At 54.4% G+C, this 24,073-nt stretch overlaps 1 protein-coding gene across 1 annotated transcript in view; it reads left to right on the forward strand.

The window, feature by feature from the left end:
- Mpzl1 (myelin protein zero like 1) overlaps window positions 1-23,139 on the forward strand; it is a 44,481-nt gene extending 21,342 nt beyond the window's left edge. Inside the window, exons 2-6 of the mRNA XM_078022252.1 lie at window positions 5,972-6,138; window positions 10,864-11,077; window positions 11,728-11,860; window positions 14,325-14,427; window positions 20,631-23,139. Coding sequence (XP_077878378.1) covers window positions 5,972-6,138; window positions 10,864-11,077; window positions 11,728-11,860; window positions 14,325-14,427; window positions 20,631-20,732 — 719 coding nt within the window. The 3' untranslated portion in view covers window positions 20,733-23,139. The remainder of the gene's footprint in view (window positions 1-5,971; window positions 6,139-10,863; window positions 11,078-11,727; window positions 11,861-14,324; window positions 14,428-20,630) is intronic.
- Window positions 23,140-24,073: the final 934 nt, after the last annotated feature.

The following is a 24,073-nucleotide window of genomic DNA, read 5'->3' on the forward strand; positions in this document are numbered from 1 at the left end:
GTCCTGGCGGGGAGCTGGGCGCCACCGTTGCCTTTGTGTTACTTTAATAATTCAGAATGTTGAAATGGGCCGCCTCGGGAAATAGCCTCTTGGGTGAACCATTCCCAGATTTGCTTTTGTCTTTGTTATGATGGGCGTTGTTTTGTATTCTGTCTTTTCTTCATTCTCTTTTCTTTCTAAAATGCCCCGTGTCTCCATCTACTGGGTAGGAACATCAAGCTCTGAATGTCAGTCGGTCATGGGAGGGGTGACCCTGGCCAGCTGGCCCTGAGGACCTGTTGACTGCTTCTCAGATGGCTTTGCAGGTGTCGTTGGTTGGGCTGGGTCCAGGCTTGAGCGGCACTGCCACTTTTGACCACATGCTGCCTTTAGTGGTGAGGTGCGTGTTAGAGCCCTGTTGTCTGGGCAACGCTAAGGGAAGGGTCCTTTTGGTTCTGATTTCGTTCCTACTCTTTAAACTCTGGCATGACTCAGCAGACTCCTGGGAGAAGGCCCAGGGAGAAAGCAGGCCCACCCAGGTCACCACGCAGGGGCTCCGACGTACAGGGGCTTGTGTGGAACGAGGACCTAGAGCTGGCCCTCCGTTCTCATTTCACCTCGCTCCCTAGGCTGCTGGTTTTCCCAGAAGTCAGCAGGAAGCTTGCTTCTTCTCTCTGTGAGGTTCTGGGCCAAGGCTGGAATCATGTCACCGCCTTCTTGGCCACTGTGCCATACTGCAAATCCTAGGCTTGAAAAGAATCTGTTCTGTGTCTTATTCAGACTGGGGTTCCAGTCTCGAGTGACATGGAATGTAGACTAGAACAGTGCTTTCTGTATATCTCAGTGTTCTTCATGTTTGCATTTTCACCATTTTAATGAGCCCGTAAAACCTCCCTTTTGTGGCTCGGAGGGGAGCTGCCTGAATCCACAATACTTTCACTATGTATTTCCATAATACTCTCAGTCACTTAAGAAGGTGGGGGTGGGGCTGGACAAAGTGCACCATTCCCAATTGTTTAAGAAACCAGTGAAATCGTCCCTGGCTTGAGCTGCATGGAATGCAGGCTGAGGGGGAGACCTGTGTGCAGTTTCTCTTTCCCACCCAGGAGAGCATCTCTAACAGATGCTGTTCACGGTCACATGCACTTGGTCAGGGACTGCTGCAGCGAGCTTGGCCAAAGTCCTTTGGATTCCAGGCTGGGGGTATAGCATGGTGGTGGAGTGCTTGCTAGTACGCACAAGGCCCTGGGTTCAATCCTGAGCACCACAAAGAGGAAGAGGAAAAGGCGTTTGGATTCTGCAGACAGTGAGGTGCATGGAAACCATGTGCACCTTGAAGCAAGCGTTCCCACTGAACCCTCCTTGTCCCCCATAGTGTCACAGTGTCCCAGGGCTCCCAGTCTCCCCGTCCACAGCATCCTCTGTCCTGAGGTACCTTAGTCAATGGTCACCTTCATCACAAGGTGACCAAGGTGTTGCTGGAGCCCGAGTAGGATGGTGGGAGATGAGGTCTGAGAGGTTTGCAAGACTTGGCCACAGAACGCGAGGACTGAGCCCATCCCGATGTGGGGGCCGTGGAGAGCTTGAGCAGAGAGGATCTAACTTGTGTCTCTCACATCATTCCTCTGGCCCTGTGGCCCACCATGCCCAGTGGGGAAGACACCAGCGTGCCCAGTGGGGAAGGCCCTGCAGCAGTCCACGAGCAAGACCACGACTGGGTGGGGCAGGGAGCTTCGTGCGCTTGTCACGGGTCTCAGTGGAGATCCTCTGTTTTGCCCACAGCTTTGCAGGCCGTGGTGAGCAGGAGGAGTCGGGGAAGGTCCCAGCCCCCGGAAGGCTGGTTGCCATGTGCCGAGGGAGAAGAGGGTGGGAAGGTACGATGAGGGGCGGGACTCGGGAGCTGAGTTTGAGGCAGCGTCAGTTCAGCCAAGTGACGCTGGTACGTGGCGAAGCGTGTGCTTGGCATGTGGAGCTGCTCCGAGTCTGAGCCTGGGTGAACCAGCAGAGGAGTGTGGACTAGTGCTCAGGGGATGACGGGGACAGAAGAGGTCAGGGAGAGCAGGGAAGGAGCGGCAATAGGAGAGGAATAGAGTCAAGGGGAGCGGGATCCAGAAGAAGGTCTGTAAGACAAGCTGAGAAGGAACCCTGATCTAACCACCTGGAGGTCGAGGCAGCCCCTGAGGAGGACAGCGCCAGTGTAGTCGCCATGTGGTCGCGGAGGTGAAGGCTGAATACCCGTGTTCAGGAGAAAATGGGAGACTGGACACGGTGAGCAGGGCACACAGTTCTTCTAAGATTTGTAAAGAGAGGACCAAAGGGCCACGGCTGCAGGGTTGAGCTTTGCCCCTAAGACTGAGATTGAGTGTGAATGTGGCACTTGGGTGGCTGGCAGTGGTGATTTCACAGCCAAAGGAAAGGTCAGGGGCAAGACGGAGAACTGCCGGGCAGAGGAGCTGCAGGTGGCGGGAAGGCAGGACCTGTGGGCAGATGCTGTGGGGGCAGAGGTGGCTTGGGGGTGTGAGAAGTTCCCTCCTGGTGTTCGGTTTCCAGGGAAACAGGAAGTCAGTCAGTAGTAAGAAGGAGAAGCTGGCAGAGGTGGAGATTTGGAGGAAAGTGGGCTGGGAAGGGCTTTCTGCATCCCAGATTGCCTCATGCAGAGAGTGAAAACGGGAGAAGTACCCTCTGGCCTGCCTGGTGCCAGGGAAGCTCAACTTGGTGTCCTCTGGCCAGCACAGCCTGGCGAATCTCCACGTGGGTGCCATGGCTTTTGTCACAGTGAGACAGAACCGAATCTGTGGGACAGGCAGAGAAATTTAGCTGCTTCTCCTGGTTCGATCAAGCTGCGTGAAATTCGCTTTTCCTTTTTACATCCTTGGCTTGCTGAGGCTGGTGGTGGGCAGCTGAGTCTGGCCAGCTAGATCCAGGCACTGTCCCTGGTCTGGCTGCAGTGATGGGTGGATGGGACATGTGTCGGACTGCTGGGCCCGTTAGGAGCCTTCATGAGAGGCAGGGCTGTGGGGAGTGGCCGACGCACACTTGGTATGCAGGGGTCGCAGGTTGTCCCCGCACCAGGTGAGAAAGGCAGGGTCTCCTGGAGGTCAGCGACCACCTGTGGAGGGTGAAGCCCGCCCTGTGGCTGTGTGCTTTGGAGGACTTGGGGAGCGTGTGCCAGGTGGCACGATGCTGGGGTGGCTGGGGGACGGTGGGCTTTAGCTTCAGACCTGGCAGCAGGATCAGTGAACCAGGTGTCAGGGACACCAGGAAGCCAGGAGGAGACGTGGAAAAGCCTGACTGTGAGGACTGGTGAGGACGCAGGCCCTGACACAGATTCTGGAGCACCGGGACCCAGCTGCGGCTGTCACAGCCTGGGGCAGAAGAAAGGCTACCGTCACAGTCCCGACACTTGACTGTGCTCCACACTCCCCTACAACACAGCACCGTCTGGCCCAGTTGTCAGCAATGCCGAGCCAGAAAAACCTGGGTTTAGGTATGGCCATTGGGGTGACTGGCCGCGGTAGGCCCAGTCTTAGCCAGATCACCAGAAAAGGGAAGGTAAACACGGAAACCAGGAGCTGACTAATGGCCAGGGCGAATGGCCAGGGCAGCCAGAGCGCCCTGGGGAGGACGATGGTCAGCAGGGGATGGGGGAAGTGGGCTCACTGGTCGGAGTCCCTTCCTCTTTCTGGAACTAGCCCATCGTCTAGATTTGGACTCAGTCCTGGCTCCAAGAGCTGCGTGTTCCCATTCGCCAGAGTGATGGGATGGTTCAAGTGAAAGGCACGAACTAGTAACCAGCGTTGGTGCAACTAGGTCAGGCCTGGCCTCGAGTGCCTGAAGCCGGCTAGGCATATGGGATAGTCTTTCTGCTCAAAATCATTAATGTGAACGTGGCTGCTTGGCCTCGAGCCCACAGCTCCGCAGCCAGGCCTTGATCTGGCTCAAGAATCCCTAGGAAACTTGTTTGTGACTTTAGAGCCTGGCTTTCCTTGCAGGGCTCTCTGTGGAGACAGCTAGTCAACAGGGCAGAGTGAGTCAGGGCTGCTAACTAGCCCCTTCCTGCATGAACTGGTTAACCGGCTCTCCTGGCTTCCTGCTTGGTTCTGAACTCCAGTGCCCGGGGCTGCTTTTCTGCCTACCCACAATAGCAAGGGACTTCTTTTGTCTGCTTCTGGTCTGAAAGAAGGGCTTGTTTTGAGGTTTGGACCACAAATAATAATCTATTGTTCCCTATAATAATAATCCACCCTCTTTTAGCAGAAAAAAAAATCTGCTTGATGTAGTATGGCTATCAGTTTATTTAAAAGAATAGCCAAAAGTGCCCATTGTGTCCTGAGAATAAATATTTGGAAGATGGTTGGGAGGAATGGGGGCGTGCCCTCTTCTCCCTGGCCAGAATCATCCTTAAGGCCTCAGTAAGATTCTGAAACCGACCATCAGTGCTGGCGACAGTACCGCTCCTTTTCTGCCTGTCACGTTTTAAGAATCGTCAGAACACTGCACATATTCACTACCAACAGCTTGTTTTAAAATATCTTATTTTGAAGGGCTGGGTGAGTTTAAGCTAGGAATTTTAAAGAGCCTCCAGAAGCAGCTGAGCTCAGTGCACCAGCGTGTGTTTTGCCCACTGAAGCTTTTCCACTAGCTGAGCCCAGGACATGGCAAGGAAAACACCCATCGCTGGCTGCATGAACACAGCTCTGTTCTCAGGATCTGAAATCAGAGGCCACTGCAGGAACTATTATGGATTGCTGCTAAAATGGGAATCTTCACTCAAAAAAACAGACGCAAACTAAGTGAAGGTTAGAAAGAAACGTATATGGCCCTAAAATTCTTAGCTTAAAAACATGGAGTCCAATGCTTTAAATGTAGGTGAAGAAAGTTCCTGGGGTCACAGTGCAAATCTGAGAGCTGCTTAGAGGAGCAGGATGTGCCTCAGTTTGCCACAGACAGGCCACGGGGGCAGCTGCCAGCTCTCAGTGGGTGAAGGAGAATTCTGGAACTCCATGCGCCAGGGACACCGTGCCACAGAGGCCTCGCAGGAGCGGAAGTGAACTCTGCTGGGAGGGGCCGTTGAAAAGGCTACACGCTGGTTCCAGCTGTAGAGCGTCTGGCGAAAGTAGAAACAGGCCGAGAAAGGTCGCCAGGGATGGGGCAGTGAACCAGGGCCCAGCTCTAGAGATGCTCTGTGTGGCACTGTGACAGCGGACACATGTCATCGTACCCAAAGAGTACACACAGAGTGGCCCTCACGTGAGCTGTGGGCCTTAGTCAGCAGTGCTGGGACAGGCTTGCTGACCAGCTGAGAACAGCATGACTAACGGGAGGCGGGGTCGTGGTGAGAATTCTCCACTTCCCATTTCGTCTGTAAACCTAAAACTGCTTTCAAAACGTCTGTTAGTTCTGAAAACATACATGTTAGATTTAGTAAAACTGATAAAACTTACACAGAGATGAAAAATTGGGCTCTATATGTGTAATAGGAATTATAATGCATTCTGCTGTCAAAAAATTTAAAAAAGAGAGTACCAAAAAAAAAAAAAAAAAAACCTTTAAAAACTTAAGACCATCAGCAGTTACTCTGTAGGAAATCTTTAGAATATCCTGCCAGAAACGTATAGTTCTGTTTTGCTTTTTTTTTTTTTTTTAATCTTCTTATTTTTTGGTGGGATTCTTTTTTTTTTTTTTTTGGAACTGGCGGTCAAACCCAGGGTTTTGTGAATGCGAGGCAGACGCTTTGCCACTGAGCTACATTCCAGCCCCCGTTTTACTTTTTTAGTATTAGTTTTGAGACGGGTTCCATGGGTGTGTGGAGCTTGCTCGCCCTGCCCCGGCCTCCTGAGTCGCTGGGCGTAGGGGCGCGCACCACCCTGCTCGGCAGTGTGGTGTGACAGCAGTGAGTTCCTGCCGACCTCCTTGTGTCTTCTGTGTCACCTGGTGAGTGTGCGCGTGGTAGTCACACCAAGCCTCACTCCTGTGCTTTCCTTCTCTCCAGGGACAGCGGGTGTGTCGGCCTTGGAGGTGTACACACCCAAAGAAATCTTTGTGGCCAACGGGACACAAGGGAAGCTGCCGTGCAAGTTCAAGTCCACTAACGTGACCGGCGGGTTGACGTCCGTCTCCTGGAGCTTCCAGCCCGAGGGGGCTGACACCACAGTGTCGGTAGGAGTGCCCTCTGCCCCACCAGGCCTGCCGCCGGCTTCTGTCCTGCTGTCCTGTGAGGACAGCCCATTCTTCGACTGTCCTTTTCCAGTGTGGTCCTGGTCTGCTGTAGGCTGCAGGCTCTACTCCAGGAGAACATGAGCAGCGTCTGTCCTGCTCCTGACGCCCACTTCCACGCCCCTCCGCGGTCAAGCCCTGTTGTGAAGTCCTCTTCCCTGCAGGGTGGCCTGAGCTGACTGCGCTCCCTGGTTGTGGTGCGCCTGAAGCCCACTTGCCCGGTTTCCATTTCTGCTGTTTTAGGCGTTCGCCTTGCTCCCCTCCCGCCTCCTCCTGAGCCCACAGGCTGACCGTGCGACAGGCGTGTAGGGTCCTCAGGAAAGGTCCCAGCACGGCTTTCCTCTCACCCGTGGGCGCCTGGAGAGGCAGCTGAGGGCGGAACAGGCAGGGCCTGGGTGGGGGGTTAGTTAGAAACTGGGCGGGTGCAGGTGGGGGCTTATTAGACCTGGGCTCGTGGTCTGTAAGGGGAGGTGATGCCCCAGAATGGGGCGCTGGAGGAGGAAGGTGGTCAGGAGGACCTGGGGAGCGGGCCCCGAGGCACCACCCCCATGCACCTTGGTGTGTTGCTGTTGTCCTGTCACACGTCCTTGGAACTTCACCCCTACTTCAGCAGTGCCACACATTTCAGGTTGTGAGCACTTTGCAGGCACAGAGTCTGTCGTCCACCTTAAGGAAGAACACCCAGAGAAGCACCGTGGTTTGAACATCGCAAAGTCACGTGCTGGGAGTGTGACCCGTGTTCCCGCGTCAGTGGAGTGAGAGGAGCTTGGGTGCCATCACAAGGTGGAGCTCTCCATGGCCCTAGGGCTCCAGAGAAGAGGAAGAGGGAAGATCTGGCACTGGTCCATCTCGCCGGGCAGTGCCCCCAGCCGTGCCCTGACGTAGCAAGAAGTGCCCACACCTCCCCCTGGAGCTCCAATGGGAAGGCCGGCAGCAGTGACCGCCTGCTGCTGTTGGGGTGGCCGAAGGCCGTGGTCTTGGGACTTAACTTCTGGTGTTGAGAATGTGCCATCTGCCATTGCTGGAGGGACAGAGGATTGCCAGTCCCTGGTCTATAGACCTCGAGCTGCTCAGGGTCTCCTGGGGAAACTTCAAGTGCATACAAGATAATCCTAGCGAGTGGAAGAAAGCACCATTCTGCCTGGCCAATTGGCTTAATTTTTGCATGTGGTATTGCCAAAGCCATGACCTCTGTGCCCCAGGTGAAAGCTGTTGCCCTGCGCTGGGACCTAAACCTTGTTTGCAGATTCCAGGACTTAGAAGAGGAGGACCTCTGAGTGGCCTGTGTGGGAGGCGGGGAAGGGTGAGGTAGAGTCAGGGTGTCAGAGTCATTCAGCTTCCTCACAGGGCCATGTGGGTGTGCTTCTGGGTGGGACAGAGTGTGGAAGGCATGGCCTAGAGGTGTCTGCAAGGAGCCTCCCCTCGGGTAGCTATCAGGGTGAGAGCAGACTCCAGGTAGAGGTCTCAAGGACCAGGGACGGAGTCGTTCAGCTGCTCTAGACGGGGCGAGGGGCGCAGCCATCAGCATCGCAGGAAGGCAGACTCCATGCATGTGTTCTCTCGACAGACTGCAGCCAACTTGTGAGGCCTTCCCTGTGCTACCCTCTGAACAGGGGGCTGTTCAGTCCACAGACAATAAAGCAGGCCAGCCACACTGCATCCTGCCACTCAGGAGCTGCACAGGAGGATCACGAGTTCAAGGCCAGCTGCAGCAGTTTGGAGAGACCTTTCTCAAAATAAAATAAAAAGAGCTGGGCATGCAGCGTAGTGGTTGAATGCTCCTGAGTTCAACACACAGAGCTACAAAAGAGAGGAGAGGGGGACGGAGGAGGAGAAAGGGGAAGGAACCACCGAGCAGTACCCCAGTGCTGGAATTCTCCCTGTTGTGTGGGTTGAAGAAGATCCGCATAATCCCAGTCGTAGTATTAAGAGCATTGCTGGAGCCGGTGAGGTGCTGCACACCTGTCATCCCAGCAGCTTGGGAGGCTGAAGCAGGAGGATCACGAGTTCAAATCCAGCCTCAGCAACTTAGCAAGACCTGTCTCGAACTATAATGAAGCCTGGACTAGAGCTCAGTGGTAGAGCAGCCCTGGGTTCAATCCTCAGAACCCTCCACACACACAGATAAGAACGTGCTGTTTCTGGTTCACATTTTTACCTCATCAGTTTATACTCACAGTTAACTACAGAATGCAGTTACTGATTAAAGGATTCTTTATTTCTAAAATATTAGGACACATTCAATCAGGGAGCAGGGAGCCCTTGTTAGGGCCCAGCACACCTCGGACGGCTCTCCTGGTCTGTGGACCTGGGTCCCCGAGTCTGACACGCACTGGCTCTTCCCTGCCTCTCCTTCCCACCTCATCCCTTCGCGCTCTGTTTCCCTCCTCCTGAGCTCCAGCCTTGTGCCGTCCTTCCCTCCAGATGCCCCAGCTGAATACAGTGAAAACAGGTGTTAGAGAGGAGATAGACCTGTCTTACAACCTGCAGCTTGAACTTTTTAAATACTGGTTGAAAACGAGGCCTGGATTTTCTTGTGTCTTTCACTGGTTTGACCAAGGTCGTCTTCATCAACTCAGTCCACAAACGTGATTCCTGCTGTGAGCTAAGGAGTGCAGAGAGGCACATCTCGTCCCCTGTCTTCTAAGGTCACAGTCCAATACAGGACACCTACCAAGAGAACCCACTGCAGAAGGCGGCCGTGGGCAGCATCGCAGAGCTGCTACCACTGCTGGCCCAGAAATGCCAGGCAAGGGCAGACATGCTGTGGGGGAGAGGCAGACTTCCTGCAGGAAGGGCTTGTTTCCTGGGTTGAGAGTTTGTTTATTTCCTGCAAAGAAGAGAGTGAAGGGCTTTGAGCAGGCAAGACGTGACCATTCCTGAGAGGCATTCAGTAATGGAAGAGCAGGAGCCTTGGCATCGAAGCTAGGTTGAATTCCATCGGGAGGGCCTGTGACCTTGGGCAGGTGGCTGTGTTTCTGCTGAAGTTCCAGGGTGGCCGTGGGAGTATTTCTGCGTGGCTGGGAGCAGAGCAGCGTGCCTTGTTCTGGAGTTTCTTGGTAGGTGACTGGCTTTGGAAGACCAACGCTGTTCCCCTCTGGGGAGAGGACACATTTGCCGACTGCCCAGTGTAGTAAAGACACTGTGTCCTTCGGGGTGAGAGCTGAAGATTTGGACTTGAGGTTGGGTGTGGCGGGGCACACCTGTAGTCCCAGCCGCTGGGGAGGCTAGGGAGGGGATCACTTGGCCAGTTCAGGACCAGCCTGGACCGCAGCAAGACCCTGACTCAGACAACAGACAGATCTGGGCTCCCACGTCCCACCAGGAAATTTGTTAGTTTGCAAGTAGGTTAAAACCTCAGACCCTTCAGTTTCTGATGAGTATTTGGGTCAGCTTAATTGCAGGGCATATATTGGATTAGCAATACTAACAGTTATCTTATTTCTGCTTGTTGGTGATCATTTAGCCATTTTATTTTATTTTATTTTTTTTAGTTGTAGATGGGTACCATACCTTTAGTTATTTACTTATTTATTTTTAGGTGGTGCTGTGGTCGAACCCAGGATCTCACACCTGCAGGACAGCTGCTCTCCCACTGAGCCCCAGCCCCAGCCCTCATTTAGCCTAGAAGGTAGATTAGCCTCCACTCAGACTGGAGTCGACCAGTTTCGAGGCCACTCTGATGAGCATGACTCGGGTGTTGCTATGGAAATGTGGAGACGGGACAGGGAACCGCAGATCCGGCAGCGGGGTGGGAGTCACCTGGAAGAAGGCAGGGATCAAGGACCGCTCCAAGGCTGGTGGCTCCAGTGAGTCTTTCCTGTCTGAGCCCATTCTGTGCTGGATAAAGTGTAAGGAACTAAGCTTATTTCCTATAGATGGAGGCTGGGCAGACCAAGACCAAGGGCCCAGCACCTGGCGAGGGCCGAGGGGCAGGAGCACGTGCTCTTTTGGTTGGACCCCTTATCATGTCGTGGGCCTGTCCCGAGGGTGCAGTCCACACTTCCCAAGGCCTCCTGCTAGCCCCCTCCTGACACTTGCAGGGGGAATGGAGGCCCAGCAGGGTTCAGACAGCAGCCTCGGTGGAGATGAGACGAGTAGGCAGAAGTTCACAGCAGGTGACAGGCTTGGAGGGCAGGGCAGCCACCCGTGAAATGGTGGGCCATCAGGTGAGATGCTAATGCCAGGCCAGGACATGGGCACTCACAGAGTAGAGGTGCTTATGAGGTCAGGAGGTGGTAGGGTTACCTGCCAAGTCACTGTCCCCAGCACCACGTCACCTGTCCAGGAGGAAGGAGAGCAGAGGCCCCCAGCACAGCTGCTGGCTTAGATCTGAGCTCCGGGACGGTCCCCTTCCCATGGTGCCAGGTCTGAAGGTCTTTGAGAAAGTTCTCTGCTAAAAGCAGGTCTGAGGAGAGCATGAGGACGCTGGAGGACGGGGCTGCAGCTCAGCCTCCAGAGGCGGGCACCTCTGGCTTGGGTTCCGCGTCTGAGACCTGTTGTGGGCGTGGCATGTCTTTCAGTGTGGAGTCTGACAGGTGGTGAGGGGATCAAACCAGGGCCTCGTGCATGCAGGCAAGCACTACCGCCGAGCCTCACCGCAGCCCGTCCAGGCTCCAGGGGTTCTGCCTCTGAGCGTGGCTCACTGTGCTCTTGCTCCAATTGCAGTTCTTCCACTACTCCCAAGGACAAGTGTACCTGGGCAACTACCCCCCGTTTAAGGACAGAATCAGCTGGGCTGGAGACCTGGACAAGAAAGATGCGTCCATCAGCATAGAAAACATGCAGTTCATTCACAATGGCACCTACATCTGCGACGTCAAGAACCCTCCGGACATCGTTGTCCAGCCTGGGCACATCAGGCTGTACGTGGTGGAGAAAGGTACTCGGCCCTTCAGCGTCTCCACAGTGGTGGCCGTCCTCTATCCCAGGCTCCACTGGGAACAAGAGTGACCTGTCGGTTGTATTTGGAGGGAGGGCTTTAGCCAGACAGCTGTGCTGCCTGTCTCTGTGGACCTGTGGCCCACCCCCCATCCCTGGCTGCTGGGAACTGCCCGTTGTCCGGCTGTGTCACTCATTCCCCCATCAGGAGCCTGTGGATTGATCCTAGGGATATTGGCTTTTCAGTGTTGATTGTACAGAACCTGAATTGATGGTGGCTAGTTGTAGAGGACAGTGAGAAAGAAGAAAATCAATGCTGTTCCGATGTCTTCTAGGAACAAAAATTTGACATTTCTAAAAGCAGTACAAATATTCCCCCCCCCTTTTTTTTTTTTGAGAATCAGCAGGAAATTCATGTCCACTTTGAGTAGAATGATAAGGTGCACCTCTCAGTCTTGCTTTGGTTTTAGGACCAGGGATCAGAAGTGCTCAGTTCTGTCGTTGGTTCTTCATAGCCGACGTGTGCGTGTCCTCACTTGGGTACTGGTGTCTGGCTGGGTGACAGCTGAGTGGACAGGGAAGGTGGTGCCTGGCTCTTGGAGCTGCCTTCCTCCCTGCAGAGTCCTCACCGCTGTCCTCTTCTCTCTCCAGAGAGTCTGCCGCTGTTCCCGGTCTGGGTGGTGGTGGGCATCGTCACTGCTGTGGTTGTGGGTCTCACCCTGCTCGTCAGCATGATCCTGGCCGTCCTGTACCGAAGGAGGAACTCTAAGCGGGATTACACTGGGTAAGATCTGACTCGGAGGTGGGGAGACAAGGCAGGGTCTGCGTGTGTGGAGAGAGCTTGTGAAGAGTGACTTGCATTGCCTCTGCCCCTATCTGGCCTTCTCCAGTCGGTGCCTCTCCCGGCTGTGGACAGGAGGCTGGCCCCTGCTCTGCAGGTCCCTTTTGGACAGGGTGGGCTGCACTGTTTGGGATGGTCCACTCTGCGTTTGGGATTCTGAAGCTGCAGATTCACTTACCCTACCTGAGTTTAATTTCTTAGCATTAACCTCACGAGAGTCTGCTTTCCCACTGGGTCAATTCAAAACCCTGGTCAGGAAGTCCTAACTGTCCTAGCCTGGTGTGATGATGTGGGGCTCCTCCTTTTAGTAATTTCTCTCCCCACCCCAAACTGGGGCCGTAAGACAATAAAATCTACCAGCAAGGGCTGGGGATGTGGCTCAAGCGGTAGCGCGCTCGCCTGGCATGCGTGAGGCACTGGGTTCGATTCTCAGCACCACATAAAAATAAAGTAAGGATATTGTGTCCACCTGAAAACTAAAAAATGAATATTTTAAAAAAATCTAACAGCAAGGAAAAAAAGTTTCTGTTTGTGACTTCTCACAGGACACCTTTGAGCACGGTGTGTCTGATGGCAGGACCTTGCCTTTCCCGCCTGGGCTGGAGAGCTAACCCACATAAGCTACGTAGAGCTCGCGTGGGGAGGCTGGGGTGACGGGGACTGGGGCCGTGTCTCAGGCGCAGTGCTGCAGGTGCGGGACGTCCTGTAGGGCTGGCCGAGCCGTGCGCTCTCTTGCTGGTTGACAGCAGATCCTCGTCTGCTGGCGTGGAGCTTAGGAGTGCTGCGATGGACGGGCTTGAGTGCTCCGGTTCGGGCGCGGCCCGCCGCATGGAATGCTTCTCTGGGGCTGGCTTGGTTCGCTTGCATGGCGAGAGTTTTCCTGAGCAGGCAGAGGGTTGGGTCTCAGCACAGGACTAATCCAGGTGGTGGAGCTCTTGCTTTGGGGCTAATAAAGGCAGAGCGATGTTCTTTAGACCCTGCATGGCATTCCGAGCTGCTCTTCTCACTCTGGTTTTTTCCCTCCCCTGCCTCCCTCCCTTGGTGTGCTGGTCAGCTGCCTCTCCCCCACTCCTAAGGAGAGCTGACGTAGAAGACGCTTGGGACTGTGGCAGGGCTGGGCTCCTCCTCTCCAGTAGACACATGGTAACTAATCACACTGCCTGTTGCTGTTCACGTTCCGTGTCCGTTCAGCCGTCTCCCTGTGGCCACTAACCAGCTTGCTCCGCTAACCAGCAGCCCTCGAGGTCTGTCCACAAGTATGTCAGGCAGCTGCGCACGACGTCCAGATGAAGTTGGTTCCTGTGGCTGTGTGTGCTCTCATGGGAAATGTGCGCGCACGCGCGTGTCTGTGAGTGTGTGTGTGCGCGCACGCTTGTGTGCACGGGCGCGTCTTTGTTTTCTTTATTCATACATGAGTTTTATCATCGGTCACTGAGCCTTCTTATTTCAGAGCAGTTACACGACCTTGGCTCAGCCAGGCAGCCTCCCATCCCAATGGACGCAGTGTCTGTGGTGTGCTTCAGTCTGAGCACTGACACTTTAAATGTGCTTCTCCCCGAACTCCAAAGTTTTCACAACTCTGCCCTAGAGGATTTAGGCCGAGGGGCTGGGTTGTGGCTCAGTGGCAGGGCGCTCGCCTAGCATGCCCGAGGCACTGGGTCCGATCCTCAGCACCACATAAATGTAAAGTATTGTGTCCACCTAAAACTTAAGAATGAATATTTTTAAAAAAGGACTTAAGCTATGCTGATGACACATGCCTTAGGGACCGCTGATGACCCCTTCCAGGAGCTCCCGTCCCCTCTCTCAGTAGCCTTGCTGCTGAAGCCCTCTCACCGGGAGAGTTCACCTGCCGAGTGGCACCCCACACTTCCCACCCTCATGACTTCCTGGGTGGTCTCTTTGTCTGCTGTTTGCCTTTTTCTGTTGCTTTTGGTGTGGTTGTGTTACCCGTGGTGAAACAATACGGGGAACCAGAGGATGGGGGGAAGAAAAGCCAAGACTCACTCTGGATGTAGTTTTTAAATACATTCAGAAGACGTTTGCTTTTGACGATAGCAGAAGCAGATTGCATTAAGGTATAAGCTCACTCCTTTGGACCTTTGTCCCAAAGTAGGGTTTAAAAAGCAGCCCAGGCTGTGCTGTGATCAGAACTCCCTGTTTTCATTTGAAACGGGGCTGAAGGAGTGGCACCACACTGATTTCTGCAATAGATCCACCACTTAAGAGAACGAGTATCAGGTGGAAAACCGTCTTCAAGGCGGGTGACCCTCACGTGCCCACTGTCCGCTGTCTGTTCACGTATCTGCGCTGCGTCTGGCCTCACTCACCGTTCTGTGTTTGTTTTCATTCATTTTAATTTTTAATTTTCTTTTTACATTTGTTCTCCAAATTGCCATTACATCAGCTGCAACACATCAGAGAGTTTGTCTCCGGTTAAGCAGGCTCCACGGAAGTCCTCCTCCGACACAGAGGGTCTGGTAAAGAGTCTGCCTTCCGGATCCCACCAGGTAATGGCCGACGGCAGTCCTGCCCTGGCACCGAGCTCCAAACTTTGGTCTCTGTCTTTTCTGGGTTCAGGAAGGAAGCAGAGCTGAGAGAGAAAGAGAGAGCGAGCGAGCAAGCATGAGCGTGCTCAAGGTCCACTCTGGAGAGACCACAGCCTCCGTATGTGGAGGACACTGCCCTGCTGAGGTTTCCACCCAGCCACACTAACACATTATTTGCTCAGAATGTGACTCCTGTGGCCCAGGTAGAATTAAGAAATGGCTTTCTCCGCTGAGAGAGTCTTCAGTGAATTGCCCAAGGAAAATCGAGCAAATTGTGTTCTGTACTGAAGTCCTCTAAAAGAAACTCACAGGAAAAGCCATCTTCCTGGGGTTGAGTAAAACAAAAATGATTTTCATGGATTCTGTAGAAAACCATGGGAGGCTTTATCTGGATGATTGGCAGACTCGGTTCCCACCTACTGCAGAGATGCAGAAGTGACTTCACTTGGAATCTGGCACAGAGTGGCCTTGTGGCGTTGTGGGCAGCGCTGTCTGGCCATGCTGTGGCCTTGCCGGGCAGCTGCCTGGGTGCCTGAGACCACGTGGTGCTTCAGGGCGCGGAGCCGGCTGAGCTGGCCAGCTGCCTGCCCCACGGAGGTGCTAGTGGGACAGAGGCTTTAGAGGAAGTAAAGACGGCGGCCGTGCTTGAGAGACCCTGTGGGTGAGGCCTGCACCTTGCTCCCTGGCGCGCTCCGTGGTGAGGAGACCTGGTGCTCTGCTGCCAGGTGACTGGGATGGGGTCAAACCTGGGGTGCGAGGCAGCATGGGCTCCTGGCCTGGTCCTGCTCTCCCTCTCCCTCCCTCTCTGTGTCCGGAGCCTCAGTCTCCTATTTGGACTGAGAGTGGCTCTGGGTGTGGCTCTCCTGCTGAAAGCGTGTTAGGAAGGAAGAGAAGAAACAGGGCTTTAAGACATTTGGGAGTAGCTTGTACATCTCTGTGATCCGGGAGAAAGGACAACGAGCCCAGGCCCTGGCCACCAGCTGGCAGCCCTGCAGGGTGCTGCTGCCCTGCAGGAGGGGAGTGGTTTGGGGAGGTAGGTGCAGTGTGAGGTGGCCGCAGAGTGCCAGAAACAGACACTCCAGACAAGGAAAAGGAAGCTAGCACTCTAGAAGAACACAGCAAACCCCATGGCCAACTCTGTGCAATTCTCCATGTCTGCACCCGTCAGACTCACTAGGCATACACAGAGGAGAAGAAGACTAACCAGGAGGAGCCGGCCGAGAGGCCGTTGGTGAAATGTCAGAGGCAACAGTTCATAGACAGGGAGCTTCAGACAGGTGTTGTAAGTCCCACAACAGACTCAAGGATATAAAGAAAACCCTGAACATAATGAGGGGAAAAGTAGATCTGTAAAACAGAATCCCAGGGAACTCAGAACTGAAGAGGCATGGGGTGCCATGAAAGACCCATCAGATACCATAGAAGAAAAGGTCAGTGAAGTGGAGGGCAGAAGTAGGAACATCCAAAATGAAGTATGGAGAGAAAGACTTGCCCGTGTCTGTTTCTGAGCCGTGTTTGGCTGTGGGTAACTGAAACCACGGAAAGCAAAACCCAAATCAAGAGGGGTCTCCTGTGAAGCAGTAGGTCAACTCACCACACTGATGGTCACCTTACATTAATGCTCAGAGCACTCCAATTAAAAGATAGAGGGCTGGGTTGAGGCCCAGGGGCAGCATGTGTGTAGCTCGTGGGCCATGAGTTCAATCCCCAGCTCCCCCCAAAATAAGTGAAACAGCGATGGTCAGATTGGGTAGAAGTCGCTTTTGTCAGCAGAGTGGGTGGCTCATACCTGGAATCCCAGGCACTCAGGAGGCTGGGGAAGGAGAATGGCAAGTTCGAGGCCAGCCTGGGTGCCTTCTTAGAGAGATACTGCCTCAAAATAAAAAATAAAGATCAAAAAAGAGGGCTGGGGTGCAGCTCGGACACAGGGCTGTGGGTTCAGTCTGTCATCCCTGGGGAGGAAAGCAGAGCGCCAGCCTTCCTTGCTGTCTTCCAGGTCCTGTTTGTACCCTTTCTGTCAGACTTACCAAGGGTAAATGACCTGGGTGTGCAATCCGCGTGTCCTTGGCCCGGGGTGAGAGACGGAGGTGGCCCTCTCACTCTGCAAGTGTTCCCTCGTGAAGTGTGCTGTGCTGTCCGGCTTCAGTGTCACACTAACTGCCTTGGAGGACACTGTCCCGGGTCAGAACATTGGCCTCAGATACTCCGCGGCATTCTAAGCCCTCGGTGTGTCTGCGAGTGACCCTGCTGGCTGTGTCAGCGTCACCACGGTGCTGCTTTGCACGATCGGGGGTGCTTCCCTTGCAGAGAGCCCAGGCCCTGTCTAGCGTAGTTCTCGGCAGAGGCCCCAGGAGACGTACCGCCCTCCGTTTGAGCTGATGTGTTATCTGACTGTGTCCGCCGTGTCCTCCTTCGTCACTTCTGTGGGCATCTGAGTGCCCACATGAGCCATGCGGCTGGCTGTCACAGGACCAAGGCAGAGATCAGCACCCAGCGCTGCTCTCAGGAGTCTCCCGGGGTGTTCAGAGAACCCCAGACTCTTCCACCAGGTAGAAAAGTGTTTGAGGATATTCCGGCAAACAACCTTGGGGAGATTTTCACGTCTAGATAAGTCCCGTGTGGCGCTGTAGGGGTTAGTCGTGTGTTCCAGACCCGGGTCACCCTGGTGTTAGCTTGGAGAGACGTTTAACATGGGCATCGCTTCTCTTGTCTCTGGGGTGTGGTTCTAACCCTAGGCCTGCGTGATGTGCACATGGGTCTGTGACAGTCAGAGCTGGGAGTGGGGACATGGCAGGAATGTTGACAGACCCTCCCTTGAGTTCATCCCAAGGGTTCTCTCATCTTCCTGCGTTTCCCTGTGCAGGCGCCACCTGAGAACTGAACGGTGTCAGCGGTCACTGTGGATGAGTAAGTAGCTCCCTGCTATTTCACCATAAGAAGAAAAGGATAATAGCTCCCCACAAAGGGGACTTTAAAAGGAGCACCCTAATTTCCAGGCGTGCGCCCTTGGTCACCACCGTGACGAGTGGAGAAGACTGATTAACAGAAGCCCCCCAGCAAACATGTCCTCGATCCCATTGTCCAGGAATCAGGCACACGCTGTTACGTCTTCCAGTCACCTGCAAGGGGACATGAATTTTGACTGGCTTAGATGTCACCCTGCTTCGCCCCGAGGGGCAGAGGAGGCAAAGGGAGGGTGGACAGCAGAGCCAGAGCCCTCCCCAGCACAAGGCATGCGTTCATGACGTGGGGGTGGGAGTGGGGGCAGCACAGGGAGGAAATGAGCCAGAAATCCCTTATGAAGCTTAGTTTAAAATAATTTTTGTGTAAGTACTTGATGAGAATTGGTTTCCTGGGCATGGTTTTGCAAAAGGCAGCAATTTTGGAGAAAGGTGGTTGGGATATTTAAGAGTTTGCTGGCTCTAATACGCAGACACCGAGATGCGCAAGATCGCTGCGTGCATGCTCGCCTCTCGGCAGCTGAATACGCTGCGTTCTTTGTGGCCCCTGTAGAAACGGAGCTGTGGCCGAGGCGCTGAGCCGAGGGTAGTCGTCAGTGGCGGAGCTGGTGTCAGCCTGTCCACCAGGTCCTGAGAAGGGTGCTCCTCCTGTCCTGCTCCAGTTCCGAGTTGATGGTCAGTATCGGTCGCATTTGCCTCAGAGAGCCACGGGACTTAGGTGCTGCCCTTTCACCTGGCTCTTCACACACTGGAGTGAGGACTGAGAGTGTCTTGTCAGCAGCCGTGAGCGTGAGCTCAGACAGACCTCGGCGCAGTGACCCCTTCCGGGTGGGGAGGCGCTGCCCGGCTAGCCGCGGTGCCTGCTCAGGGCTCTTTGTTCTTCCAGAACCCTCTCTTCCTGGCCCACCTTCCAGGATGTTTTTACTTGGGAATAAATTTGATGAAGGAGGATTCAGAGGTACATTTCTCTCCAGTTATCACTAAAAGGATCCATCTACGTCGGGCCGTTTGTTTCTGGAAACATTTTCAGTACTTAAGGCCCGTTGTTGGAGTCAATATTTGAGGGAAAATATCGAAACAAAGCACATGGAGGAGAGTGTGGGGGAGGAGTGTCTGGGTGTGGCCCCTCAGTGAAGAAGAGATTTACTGCAAAAAGAGGTAGGCAGGTGTGGTCTTGTCGTCCTTCTCCTTATTATTCCTGCGTAGCCAAGTGACCGTCTCTGCAGTGGCAGGGTCATCTGCAAGTTGAGCTGGTTTCATGGTGTCCTCTGCAGTCCTGAGTAGTCTCGTTGGCCCTCAAAATCCAGGTCTGTGGGGACCCCGCGTACCTCAGCTTCTCAGCACCCTCTGGAGCAGACTTCCCCCAGCTCTGAGGACCCGCTAGCAGGTCCCGAGCTCAGGGCACCTCCTCCCTTCCTCTGGACCCTCCTCTGCCAAGACCTGAGTCGCTCTGTCACATCCCACGGGGACAGGGGGAGTGACCTCAGACAGCCGAGCAGCTTGAAGGAAAACCGCGCAGCGTCCTGGGTGGGAGTGGGAAGCCCCGGCCTCTGGGGCTTGCTGGCAGGTGCAGGTACTTGTGCAGCCTCTGTTCCCGGCTCCTCTGTGTTTCCACTCATAGGGTTTCTCGGTCGCCTCCCGTGTAAGAGCCGCCGTGTGTTTGGCTCAGGCTCTCCTGTTGACAGGGCGAGCAGTTGACTTGTGCACCTGCATTGGCTGGAGGGATGACCAGCTGGGCGGCCATAGTGTGGTCTTACTCACAGTCTGACAGTTGGGCCGTGTGTCCCATGTCACCAGCAGGCTGGCCTGGGCTTGTTCGCAGAGTGTGGGGTGCGGGTCCCACGACCAGTGCAGGAGGGGAAGCTACGAGACCTGTGGGGGGGGGCCTAGGTGTGACAGTGGTGATGTCCCTTGGGCCTTACTCCGTGGGTCAGAGCAGGTCAGAGACTGGCCCCGATTCCAGCAGTAGAGGGGTAGATCCTGCTCAGTGGACGGCGCTGACTGCACTGCGGAGATGCTGCTGCACCCTGCGGACCCCTCCCCGCGGGGGTCATGGGCAGGGCTCTGTTATCAGCTGTGGGAACGCTGTCCTCTGAGCGTCTTCTGCGTCTTCTGCTTTGGATGCAGGTAGGAGGTCTCTGTGATTCATGTGGACGGTGTGGTCTGTTGATCTCACCCACGAGGGGCCTCAGGGAGAGCACCCCCACCCGGATGCCTGCACCTGGGCTTCGACCCCCGGTTAACCCGTCAGTTACTTCAGCCTGTTTCAAATTGTGTTGGTGTAATAAGAGGCCCGGGTAATGGCAGCTCGGTGGTAACTGGTGTATGTGTAGTCGGCCTGACAGGCAGACCTGGGTGCCCAAGGACCTCATTCAGCCTGTGGATTCAGGTGTGGATGCCGTTCTCAGGGCCGTGTTAGAGGTGAAGAAACTGATGCACCGAGGCTCTCCTGCGCTGGAGCCACATGCGGTGCTGGGGGACTGTCCTGTGAGTCACACGGGCCCTGCTACATTACCAGCCCGCACCCCGTACCTGGGGCCTGGCCCTCCTGGGGAAGTCGGAGCACACTGTGGTGCACACTGTGATCCCAGCAACTTGGGAGGCTGAGGCAAGAGGATCCCAAGTTTGAGGCCAGCCTCAAGCAGTCTATCTAACAAGGCCCCAAGCAACCTAGCAACCTGTCTCAAAAGAAAGAATAAAAAGAAAAAAACTGGGGATATAGCTCAGGGGTAAAGCACCCTTGGGTTCAATCCCTAGTACCATACACAAAAAAATAAAAGTACCTGTTTATCTAAAATGACCAGTTCAAATTGATGGTGTCTTTGAGTGGCACCCAGTGTGTTTTCCATAGTTTCCACGCGTCTCAGGTTGACAGACGTGCCGTCTGGTCCTGAAGACTGATGGCTATTGCTAAGGTTGCAGAGTGCTGTGGGACTAAAGCAAGGGATATTCCTGAGGAGGAGTGTTATGTGGTCACGTAACGAGAGAAGTGTAACAAAGTGCCCGTGCTGGCTTGAGAGGCACCACCCGTGCCTAGCCTTGGTGGACAGGGGTCCAGGAGGTCCTGCAGGGGAAGTCTTCTTGTAGACACACAGACGAGGGGGTTCTGTGCTTTAGAACCAGAGCCACAACCCGACCGTGGTTGAGACACCTGTCCTGTAGGCACGCGGTCGCCCAAGACCTCTAATTCTCCTTCTCTTCCAGGGCCCAGTCATATATGCGCAATTAGACCACTCCGGCGGCCATCACAGTGACAAGATCAACAAGTCGGAATCCGTGGTGTATGCGGACATCCGGAAGAATTAAGACCCAGAGCATCCTGGACAAGAAACAAACCCAAACTGGACTCTTGTGCAGAAAATGTAGCCCATAACCACGTGTGGCCTTGGGGACAGGCCAGAACACACACATGTGTAGACCCAGAGGGAGGAAAGGATGTGGATGAAGGACATGTATATTCTATTTAATCTTCCTGCTGTGGGGCCAGCGTTGCATGTCGAGAAGATGGTGTGAGGGTGTGAATCTGCCTACGTATAAACGTCTTGCCGTTTTTGTACATGCTTTGGGGGTCATTAACAGTTGGGACATTTCAGAAACATTCCTGTCACCACCATTTAGATGTGGTTGCCTTTCAGAGACAGTAGCAGACTTCTGTGTTTCCAGTGGACGTGGCCTTTTAATCCAAGGGCTCAACCAGTCTTAGCATTTACTGTCATGGGAGGAAGGAGATCCCGTGGCGCACACGCAGCCAGGGGCCCTATCACACGCGCCAGAACCGTTCATTTGGTTGTAGCTTTTAGACAGCATCTGTTAACTGTGCCGCTTACAGAAGGTTCGAGAAATTGGTGTTGGTGCTTTTCTAAAACACGGGGCAAATTTTATGTGTTGTGTCGACTTACTTAAATGTCACACCCTTTATGTCCTGTCAGTGTGTGGGTTCATGACACTAGGTTAGCAAGGATTGCCACTATGTGCCACTGGTACCGCTCCCCTCCAGGAGCCTTGGATCAACACATGGGGGTGATTTGATGGAAGGCCAGGCTGAGCGCGGGAGTGTGGCACCTGTGGAGGAGAAAGGTATCAATCACATTCTGGGCCCTGGTCCTTCCTCCTTGGGCCAGAGTGGCCATAACACAGGAAGCCAGAGAGGCCTTGGCTCCCTCCCACAGGGGATATGGGAAGGGACCTGGGCTGGCTGGATCACCCTGGTGGTCAGATGGCCCTGGTGGTCAGAGGGCCCTGGCCTTGCACTGCACAGGATGACCTTCCTCCGGAAGCCTCAGGCCTCCAGCAGAGCAGGCCCCGGCAGTCGGCCTGGTCTCCCCAAAGCTTCCCACCCCCAAGACAATTGAGGTTCCAGGGGTCAAGACGTTTAGGAATCAGTGGGAGTAGAGTGCCCGTGTGCTCTCTTCTCTTCCTGTTTTGGTGTTGTGGTTGGTTTGTCCCTCCCCCCTTCACTTCCCCCCTCCCCCTTTGACCCCCCTCCCCCTTCCCTTCGCCCCTCCCGCCCCCTTACTTGAAACAGTGAGCAGTGGTGGAGGAAGGAGAGGGATCTGTTTTCTCACTTTCCTCCACGGCCGCCTCTGTGCGTTTTCAGGTTTTCCTGGGCTGGCAAAGCTCCTGAGACCGCGGTGCAGGCTGCCTTCTCCCATCTCCCAGAGTGCTTTGTTTAAAGAAACCTTTTCCCCTTTAGAACTGCCCGGAGCCCTGGCTATGGGAAGAGAGTCATCTAGAAGGTGGGGGCAGGGGCGTGGGCCCTTCCCCTGGAGTCCTGAGAGCTGTCCCCTTCCCACCTCGGTCCCCTGTGGGAAGTGTGGGAAGCTGCATCCCAAGAGCATTTTAAAGGGAAAAGGCACGACTTGGGTTAGAGGTGCTCCAAGGTGGTGAGTGGAGAAAGGGCTGCTGCAGAGCCCGCCGTCCACCCCTGAGCTCTGCTGCTCCCTGAGACCTGCTGCCACTCCCCCGGCTGCAGCCACACTGCGTGCACTCGCCAGCCAACAGGCGGGCTCGGTGGACACCTGCTGGCCGTAGCTGCCCTTCAGCTGGCTGCCATTTCCACCCAGCACTCTGGCCCGAGACCTTTGCCTGTTTTCAAGACCTCGGGAGCCCTCAACAGGCTCCTGTGTGGGTGGCTGGCCGGGGTGTGGCCGGGAGGCCCAGTGCCAGAGCCCAGGTGTGAGCCTGCCTTCTCTCCTTCCTGTAGGGCCATGCGAGTGGGAGGCCGGTGCCCTGTGGGCTCCACACACTTCTCTTTCCTCCCCTCCCGACTCCTGGCCTCCCTGCCCAGTGGACACCTCACACTGTCTGCCTCTGCCTCATGGGAGAAGACCCCTCCTGACCCTTCCCCCAGGGCAGCGAGCATCCAGAGCGCTGGGCCTGTCTGGCCGGCCTGCCTGCCCTGGAAGCCGCTTGCAAAAGCCTCTTACCAGAGGCTGGTGTCCAGGAGCAGAGCCTCCACCCACTGGTCCACCACTTCCCTCTGGTTGTCTGGCCCTTGTGACCAGGGCCAGACTTGTAACCAGAGAAAGGCCAAATTTCTCATGAGTCTTGTGAAGGGACACCTAAAAGGGATCACCTAGGAAATTAAGAATCCTGTCTAGTTGCTCAATGGAAATGTATCCAACTAGGGAAAAAATGTCAATTCATTATTATTTTTGATCTTTTTCAATTGTATTTCTGTGAATATTTTAATACATCATTTTTAATTTCTGAATGTTATTGTGTGGTCATTTTTAATCAAACAGAAAAAAAATATAAAACCTTTTCATTTCTTCCACCGCAGCCACAGCTGCCTCTTTATTCTTCAAACACACGAGCCTCTGGGCCTTTGCACAGCCACTCCCTCAGCTGTTCATGCTTGTTGACTGGGTGAGCAGATGGGTGGGTGGATGCATTTATCCATTCAACAATCTGTACTGAGAGCTCTTGTGAGCCAGGCACTGTGCTGAGCACAAGGAGACAGGAGTTAAGATAAAGCTCCTCCCAGAACCTGCTTTGGCGTGGGGACCACAAACATAAGTAGGAGTAACAGACACCCTAGAAATAGTTACTTGGTGCTTGGTACAATGTGCCAGGCACTTGGCATTTCTTACTCTGTTACAGCTCTATGAGCTAATAATAGTTGCACTAATCTTATACCCATTTTCAGAAAGACAGTGTCAAGCTTAGATCATGTGACTTGCCCAGCCAGGGTCACTTAGCCAGTGTTAGGAAAGGTAGGGCCCTTAACTTCTGTATTTAAACAATGGGGCTGCGTGCAGGTGACGTGAGGGAGATGCAGGTTGCCGGGGGTCTTCGTCTATTGAGGGCTGTGTCACAAAGAACATGTTACACCGACGTGGTGGTGCCCTCCTGTAATCTCGGCAACAGGAAGCTGAGGCAGGAGGATGGCAAGTTCAAGACCGGCCCCAGCAACTTAGCAAGACTCTGTCTAAATTAATAGAAGAAAAGGGCTGAGATGTGGCTAAGTGCCCCTGGTTCAATCCAAAAACAAAGTGGTCAGGGATCCCAAGTACAAGTCACTGTGAAAGCACTCAAGTTTTCTGGTCTCTGTGAATTCCATAGATTGCCAAGGGTCCGTGAGGAGCCCCGGCCGCAGAGCTTTACACTCTTGAGTGGGAGAGTGTTGGCAGGAACATCCCAAGGTG

The sequence above is a fragment of the Ictidomys tridecemlineatus genome, chromosome 10 (genome assembly GCF_052094955.1).
Source record: "Ictidomys tridecemlineatus isolate mIctTri1 chromosome 10, mIctTri1.hap1, whole genome shotgun sequence".
Taxonomy (NCBI): domain Eukaryota; kingdom Metazoa; phylum Chordata; class Mammalia; order Rodentia; family Sciuridae; genus Ictidomys; species Ictidomys tridecemlineatus.